We start from the raw sequence: 9,030 nt of genomic DNA on the forward strand, positions 1-9,030 counted from the left end.
TTAGAGGAAAGGATTTCCATTTTCGTTTTACGGTTATACCCACACATTACATAATACATATATATATTTTACTCATGTCAGTGAAGGATAAAAGCTAAAAGAAACGAAAGAAATGGACCCGAACGCCCTTAATTAACAAAAGAACTTGAGTTGGCCCTGTCAGCTCCTATGAAATGATTTGTCATTCCAATCTCACCTATTCAAGAAAGGTTAACAACCCTACCCCCTTCCAACTCTGCAATGCATCGGCCTTCCCACAGATTTTTTCCACAGTTATTGTCTATGTGAAGCTGATTTCATTCCATGCCAAAAATTGGTGTTTGGAACACTGAGAGACTTGGCTTTGCAGTTTGATAAGTAGATTGAAACGACTGTGCGAGATTCCAGTTACCACCATAGCCAGAAGACGAGCTCTCATAATTATCGCTATTATTTAAGACAATTGGCGTTGCCAATGGGTGGGAATTAGTAGCAGCACTGCTCTCTTGTTGCTCCTGCCCAACATAGCCACCTCGATTGAATAACCCATTATTAATGCTTCCATTGACTGCAGAATTCCCACCATTGCCAGTACAGAATCCACTTGGACTTTGGAAACCGGATCCATTTGGTGAGTGATGAAACATAGGGTTCTTGGCACTGCTTAAGGAAGCACCAGTATCATTGTATCCGAGAACGTTTGACCAATAATCGGATGGGTCTTGCTTGATGTTAATTGCAAAGCCTACTGTGGAGCATGCAGTGGGCTGAGATGTAAAGGTCATGCCTGATGATCCAGAGTGATCTCGCTCCTCATCGGTGCTCCTATCAGAAGCTGAATCATTGCAGTTTTTGGATTTGTTGTTCAGTCCTCCAATGGGAAGATTGCTGTTTGCAATGCTGTTTACATCGTAGCGGCTCATATCAAAATTTGTAACCGCGTTTAAGCCTCTAAACTTGATTGCTGCAATATCATAGGCTTCAGCTGCTTCTTCTTGGGTGCCTGTAGAACAAATATGTCCACATTTTACGGTTTTTTAAATAGACAGCTAGAAATAAGACAAACTAATGTACTTGTTTAGCAATCTTTATTTGGAAATGAATTAAATAGGAAAAAAAACCCACTAAATGTGCCAAGATAGAGATCTTTGTTGCCTGCAACTCTTCCAATTCTTGCTTGCCACCTACCATGTTGATGATGCCTGAGATATAAAGTTACAAAGATAAATTATTTTTAAGTTCACTCGAAATATACTACAATATTATGGGGACCCTTTTTTATTCAGGAACCAAAAGGCTAAAAGGAATAGCTATATATATATTCGGCACCTTGTCACTCCTCTGTAAATTGAAGCACCCCTAGAAAATCCACTACTTTTCCTGAAATACAAAGTTCATTAAAAAGAGTGTTCCATCTTACCAAAAAGGCTACAGTGAATCAGATCAACATCTAAGAGCTGATGCGTTAATATTTGAATAGTTTAATAGATATCTACCTCCGGAGAGAAGCAACGAACTCTTGCCTAGTCATGTTCTTCATCTCTTCGAGCTCCTTCTCATAGTTTGAAATCTAAAAAGGAGAAGAAAACAACCCGACTTACAAGATGGAACTCGAACTAGAATACAGAGCCAAGACAGAATCTCAGAAACAGTGCCGCTTACCGGAAAGTTGGTAGTAGTGGTCGGACCCCAGTACTTGAGAGCCGCAAGATCATAAGCTCTTGCAGCTTTATCTTCCTTGTCATAGCCACCTAATTGGAAACCAAAAGAAAATGAAAGTGAGATTCTTCACAATAAGCTGAAGTTGGTGAAATATCCATGAAAAAGAGAAGAATCTAGTGTTACAGTTCTAATCAGAAGTAGTTGATGATGATCAAGAAGAATATATTGCTTGTCACAGTAAAGGAAAATGATCTTTAATTGTGGTACTTAGAATTGGAAACTCACCCAAATAAACTGGAAGGACAATGATGAAGAATTTGAGCAAGTAATCGTTGTCATGTACATGCCAAATAAAGAGCCAACAAAAGCATATTAGAATCCTCAACCATTCGCAATATTAATGCGCGCTAATACTAATAATGATGCATGCATAATTAATAAGTAGGAAAAATTCAATGCCGCTCTGCCGTTCAAATTACAAACTTCATCACAAGATCTCAGCCCTAGAAATGGGCTCTTTTAAAGATTTGCCTCAACAGTTGAGATACCTAGATCTCAATAGACCCGTTTAAAACATTAAGAAAACAATCGAAATGTTTTAAGATAAATAAATGGGAAAAGAATACTAGTATTACCTTGCCTTCCTTTCCTACTTTGGCCTTCTCTTCTGCAACTATTGTCCCACAAGTGAGCTTCATACCTTCCAGTCCATCTATGCCTAAATAAAAAACCAAAAGAACAAACTGTTGAGCGCTAATTTCATACTATTAGTTTTAAAGTGGTATGTTCTTATTAGAACTAATCCTGGTCATTTATTTACCTGGTGACACCCCGGTAGATCGAGGTACGTTGGCCAAAAGTATCAACAGATCTTTTGGGTGCAGGCTCAGCTATAGGTGCTTGTTGCTGTTGTTTGTGAATATCGATTTGCTCAGAGGAAAATCCACGAAGAAATATAGCAGCAATGGTTTTGAGCTCAGAATCATATATATCGTTGTCAGAAACAGTCACGGGTGTTTGAGTAGAGAAGTTATGATGATGAAGCAACTGCAGTTGAGGTGCACCTCCAACTCCAGGTGTAGTAGAAGAACCGCCAAGAAAATCCTCGAGTTTCGGGCCACCTTTAAACATGGACAAGTCTGTTGTTGCACTAGCGGTTGTAGCTGGACCTTCGCCACCTGCATCTTTTTCGGCTGTTTTGTCCACAGCACGATCACTTCAATAATTAATATTTAATACAATAATAAACAAAAAGAAAGTAGTATTAGCGGCAGCAGTATTAGTGTGAGAGAGTTTATGAATTATTGACCTGATAACGAGTTTGCGGGTGATGTTGTTGTTGGGACGGCGGCGGCTGCGGAAGTGTTGAAAGCTTGAAAGAGAGCGGGGTTAGAAGAAGAAGAGAAGAAGCTGAGATGATTTTGGTGGTGGTGATGGCTGGAAAGAGAGAAAGCAAGGGAATTGTTGGGACCGGAAGAAGAATCCATACTCCCTATGTTCATATCTATAATAATAACAAATATTTGGGTTGTGTTGCTCGGTGGAGTTCCAAAGGAGGAGAGAGATATGAGGAAGGGATGCTTTTTTCGTTTTTTTTTTTCTTTGGAAATAGTGGAACAAGTAGCAGTAGCAGTAGCAGTAGCAGCAGCAGGGCAGGCAGGCAGGCAGGCAGGCAGCAACAGTAGTAGTCTCCGTTTAGAAAGAGAAAGAGAGAAATGATGAGACCATGGGTATGAAAAGAAGAGAGAGTAGAGACAGATATAGATAGATGGTAGAGGTAGGAGGATTGCTGGCAATCAATTAATCAAACAAACACTAATAAAGCTAAAAGGAAAGGAAGATGAATGAATTGACTGAATGTTAAGAAAGAGAAAAGAGAGGAGTGAGAATGGCATGCACGAGCATCGAGGTCTGTGAGGTTAATAAAATTTATTATTTAAATGAAAGAGAATGAGGCGGATGGATAGGGATAGAGTTTGCATTTAGGCTGCAATCTGCATTACCAAGTGGAAGCATTTCATGGGATCGCTGGGCGGTCTCACTCTCCCCAAGTTTTCTAAAAACAATTTTTGTTTATTAAATTTATTTTTTAATTATTATGCATAAGAAAAACAGAATTCAATTTATTAATAATTAAGTTTAATATAATATCTATAATTATAATATCTACTTTTTGTTAATTTTAAGCAATGTAAATTAAGAATAGAAATAATTCAAATTAAAATTAATATATCAAATTTAATATATAATAAAAAAAAACTATATATAATAAAATTCTAACCTACATCCTCAAAAATATAATACCTCTACTTTAAATAAAAATATCCAAGTACTATTCCTTTTAAATAAAAACAAATGAAAGAGGGAGATAAACTATATAACCTACATGCACAAGAACAAGAAGAAAAAAAAAGATGATTCGTGTGAATTAGGGGTGAGTATTCGATCGGATCGAATCGAATCGAATCGAAAATTTTCGAGTTAATTGAATTTTCGAATCTCATTTTATCATCCTAACTTTATTTGAAGTTTTCTCGAATCGAGTCGAGTGAGATGGAATTCAAATCAAATTGAATCGAATATATTTGTTCGAGTTAAAAAATAATTTTGGGTTCTTGTAACTATTGTCACCCATCGTAATAAAATTTGACCACCTTAATCAAATTTTTTATTAACTTTCATCACCTCATAATTTATTTATTAATTTTTTATATACTGGTTAGCTTCTTTGCTTGCTTAGTTGTTTCAATTATCTTGATTCTATGACATAATTAATAATTCAATTTTAATATAAATATTCAATATGACTAAACAATTTAATAATATAAATAATATAAAATGTGAAATTTAATTTAATAATATAAATAGTAGATATAAATAAAATTATTACTATTTATGCTTAGTGATTTTTTTGGATAATTTTGATTTTTCTTTGAGAGTAAAGGGTGAGAAGTAAAAGTTTAGGGGAAAATAAAAGTTTTGGGAATAAAAGTTTGAGGGAAAGTAAATAGGGGGAGTAAAATTTTGGAGGGAAAATATTAAAAAAATTTGGAGGGGGAGGGTTTGGGGTACATGGGAGGTGGGATGGGAAGAGAATAAAAATTTTAAGGGAAAAGTGGGAGGGAGTAAAAATTTTGGAGGAAAATAAAAGGTTTTGAGGGTTTTTGAGAGTAAAATTTTGAGAAAAAGTAAATGGGAGAGTAAAATTTTGGTGAGAAATAGATTTTGAGTAGATTGGGGGGTTGGGAGGGGAGGGGAGTAAAAGTTTTGGAGGGAAGTGGGAAGGAGTAAAAGTTTTGAGGGAAAAATAAAAAGGTTTGGGAATTTAGGATAAAAATGTAAAATATTATAGTTTGATATTCGAATTATTCGAGTTATTCGAATTTGAAAATTCAACTCGATTCGAACTCGAAATTCGAAAAAAAAAATTCGAGTTGATTCGAATAACTTGATTTGTTTAACTCGAAATTCGATTTTTTTCAATTTTTTTTAGTCGAATCGAATTTTACTCACTCCTAATATGAATATGATTTTAGAAATAAGCAGGTAAACAATCGGAATGTAAAAGTAGTAGGTACAATTATAGTTGGTCCTGGTGACTTGTCCTCTGGTTTCAAGAATGTTTCTAAATTTTGATTTATAACTTCAATCGATTTAATTAATTTAATTAAAAATTTATTAAATTTTTAAAAAGTTAAAATAATAATAAATTAGAAATTTGGTTCAATCACTCAATTTTATTAATTTTTATTCGATTTTTAATCAATCGATTTAAAACTTCTCTTCTAATATGTATTTCAATTAGTTCCTAATATGATAAGTCCGATTCGGTTCAAAATTGGTTTTGAAATTTTTTAAGTTTAATTTTAATATAAAACCTATATTTATTCATAACCTTTCCTCGCCCTTAAATTAAAGAAAAATTAAGCTTAATTATACTCAATTCATATTATTTTAATTGTTATAAAATAATGATCTTAATCAAATTAAATCTCAATTGACAATATTTTCAAAAAAATCCTCAAAAACGACAAGTTTTTTTATACCCATATTTTCTTTAAAAAATATTGATTGGGTCAGATTTTATAATTGATATTAAGTTAAAATATACTTAAGTTACTGTATGTTTTAAAAGTTTAAAATGTAATCTTTGTACTTATATTTTAGGAATTTAATTTATTTACTTTTCAAATTTCAAAATTCAAATCCAATGGTTAACATTATTAAATTTATTTTATCAAATTCAAGTTCATTACATATCATTATTTTTGTAATTACAAGGCTATCAAGTGAGTATTTTTTCTTCAAAATATCACACCAACAAATTTAACAAAAAAATAACAGTGTTAACAATTAGACCTAAATTTAAAATCTAAAGAGTAAAAGACTAAATTCTAAATTTGTGAAATGCAAGTGAACTTATGACATATTTTAATCTTGATATTAATGCATGTAATAAATTTATAAAAGTTTCAAACATATTCATAATATTAAATTATGAATTTATATATTTTAATTTATATTTTATAATATTTTAAAATAAAATGTTTTTTCAAAAACCCATACACTCCTTTTAAAATTTACTAGTATGGTTTACTCACACTTCGCGATGAATTGATTATTTGTTTGTCTCAAATTATAAAGTAAAAATTTGAAGACTAAAGGATACTCTAAGTCCCTATAAATTTTGTATATTTAGAATTTAGTCCCTACTTTTATTCTAATAATTTAGCCCCTCTGCTGTAATAACTCATTTTTCAGTGGTGCCAAAAATAATGGTTTTGGAACCTCATTTTCGGATGATTGAATCAATAAATATCATTCATTAATATTTATGAGTCTATTATAGTGTTACATTGATTTTTGGCCTAATAATTTTATTGAACATTTAGTAATTAAGGTACAATGACTAAATCATAAAAAACGTAAAAATTAATTGCTATTGATTTTTATTAGTTAAAAGGCTTAAATAAAAATTGTTCAAGGATTTAAATAGAAATTAGGTCATAATATATTAGTATGGATGCTTGGTGTATGATTTTAACAATTGTTTTGACAAAAAATAAAGATAAATTAATGAAACTAAGGCATTAATTAAAAGAAATAAAAGTGAAAAGAAAGAATGAGTTTCATTCTATCTCCTCCACCAAATATCACCATTGAAGGAAGAATTGAGAGCTTCAAAAAATTCCCTAGCATTCGCCCTTGCATGTAAGTGAATTTAAAATTCATTTTTTGTAATTTTTATATTTTTTGGTATCGTTATTGTAATGGTCCGTTTTTCAGTGGTGTCGAAAATAGTGGTTTCAAAACCCTCATTTTTTTATGATTGAGTCAATAAATATTATTTATTAGTACTTACGAGCATGTTATAATGTTATATTAATTTTTGGTCTGATAATTTTATTGAACGGTTAGTAATTAAGGTATAATGACTAGATCGTAAAAATCGTAAAAGTTAATCGCTATTAATTTTTATTTGCTAAAATGGATAAATAGTATTAGATTAAGGTTTAAAATGGAAATAAGACCATTTTAAATTAGGTGGACGGTTAGTGCTTAAAATTAAGTGAATCTTTAAGTTAAATAATAATTAAAATTTAGTTAAAAGTGAAAAGAAATAAAAACAAAAGAAAGTTGACATCTTTCTTTTATCATCTTCATCACCGTTTGCACTAAAAAGAGAAGGGAAGCCATTTTTTAGAGCAAGACTTGGTGCATGTAGGTTAAACTAATTTGTTTATTGTAATTTTTATGTTTTTGAGATTCTGAAAGTTTGATTTAGTTAGCCCAGGGATTAATTTGTGAAACTTTTAAAGTTCACAAAAGTTAAAATTGTTGAATATTGAAGCTTTTGGTATTAAATCGATAGGTTTTGAGCTTAGATATGAAAAAGGAATAGTTTGTAAAGTGAAAATTGTTAGTTTTGATCATAAGGACCAAAGTGCAATAAATTCAAATTTTAACATGAAATTTCTAAAATTATAAGTATTAGAGGACTGTAGAAGGATGAAATTGAGATTGGTTTTGAAATTGAAGCTCAAATTTGAAAGTTATGACATTTTCGGTTTTAAGGACTAAATTGAATAAAACATAAAAGCTAAAAGAATTTCGGTAAATGAAATTGAATTGATATACGATGATAGTATGTTGTTGTGGAATGTTTGGAATTGATAGTTTGAAATTAATTACTATATAGATCGAGATTTGACTTAAGTCGAGGATAACCGAGAAAAAAGGAAAATTGTTGATTAGTCCCTGCTGTGAATCTAATATGCTAATTTTGTCAGGTAAGTTCATATGGTATACTTATGTTTTGAACCTTATATATATGTTATAATGTGAATACCTATAATAGTAGTGAACTTTGATTTATTTACAATTTAGTACAAAAAGGGTGAGATTTGGATTAAATTGAAAACAGATAACTATGAACTTGTACGATGGAAATTACCTTGATAAAAATTTGTAAACGTATCTTACACATGGTTACTGGTTGATTTTCGATTATACCGAGCTCTAGTATTTGTTGTGGACTCAAAGATACATGTGACACGGGTTTAGCCTAAACTGGTAATCTGTTGTCATTTTAAAGGTTTAGCCTGAACTAGTTTACATGTATTTATAGCCCTGACCAAGCTATTTGATGTGTCAATATAAGGTTTAGCCCGAACGGGTAACTTGAAACAATTGTATGCTCAACTCAAATGAGCCTCTAATGAAATTAATACCTATGTAATTGAGTTGTTTACTGAGTTTCATCAGGTAATAAGATTAATATGAAAGGTGAAAACGAAATGTGTTATGCCAAATGCTCAAAGATATCATAGTGAAGGATCTAATGACAAGTTTGAATATATGTATATCTACGAATGAGATGTGGTTAGATTGAATATGAATATAACTCAGCTTGTTGTATCGTGCTTTGATGAATTAGGTAAACTTGATTATTCATGTTGAATTTTACTTATGTACTTGTTATTTGAGGTAAGTTAATTGTTATTTAGATATGAGCTTACTAAGGGATTCATAATGCTTACCCATTCCTTTCTCTTTTTGTAGATTTTGTCTTTTGGAATGTGCCAATCGGATCATCAAGAAGCTCGCACTATTAATCTCCTGATTCAGTAGATTATTAATCATTTAAACTCGGATATATAGGGCATGTACTTAGGAGTGTCAAATGAATTGTAATGTCAAATATGTTTGAATCATAGTGAACATGAACACTTAAGGTAATGACATTTTGATCATTTTCATAGTTTCATTATATTATGTGAATATACATTTGGAATGTCATGTTATGAGGAATAGATGAATGGTATGAAATAACATGATTTGGTTGGATGATTTACATATAATATTGATGTAAGTTGGTACCAAGTGATG

At 31.4% G+C, this 9,030-nt stretch overlaps 1 protein-coding gene across 1 annotated transcript; it reads right to left on the reverse strand.

Moving 5' to 3' along the window:
- LOC105790939 (AP2-like ethylene-responsive transcription factor AIL5) lies at window positions 1-3,430 on the reverse strand. Its single transcript, XM_012618746.2, has 9 exons — window positions 2,951-3,430; window positions 2,462-2,834; window positions 2,277-2,359; window positions 1,927-1,935; window positions 1,642-1,730; window positions 1,476-1,549; window positions 1,309-1,359; window positions 1,105-1,181; window positions 1-982 (listed from the first exon to the last, which is right to left on the reverse strand). The coding sequence occupies exons 1-9, from the start codon at window positions 3,141-3,143 to the stop codon at window positions 297-299; spliced, it is 1,635 nt and encodes a 544-aa protein (XP_012474200.1). The 5' UTR covers window positions 3,144-3,430; the 3' UTR covers window positions 1-296.
- Between the last annotated feature and the right edge of the window lie 5,600 nt (window positions 3,431-9,030).

This window comes from Gossypium raimondii, chromosome 8 (assembly GCF_025698545.1).
Source record: "Gossypium raimondii isolate GPD5lz chromosome 8, ASM2569854v1, whole genome shotgun sequence".
Taxonomy (NCBI): domain Eukaryota; kingdom Viridiplantae; phylum Streptophyta; class Magnoliopsida; order Malvales; family Malvaceae; genus Gossypium; species Gossypium raimondii.

What these genes read in the sequence shown, in the direction of transcription:
- LOC105790939 (XM_012618746.2), bottom strand. Translation starts at nt 3,143, where the DNA reads ATGAACATAGGGAGTATGGATTCTTCTTCCGGTCCCAACAATTCCCTT. An exon ending in ACCCGCAAACTCGTTATCAG is followed by an intron (nt 2,835 to 2,950) that starts GTCAATAATTCA and finishes TGGACAAAACAG; the next exon opens with CCGAAAAAGATGCAGGTGGC. An exon ending in TCTCTATCTTGGCACATTTA is followed by an intron (nt 983 to 1,104) that starts GTGGGTTTTTTT and finishes TTTGTTCTACAG; the next exon opens with GCACCCAAGAAGAAGCAGCT.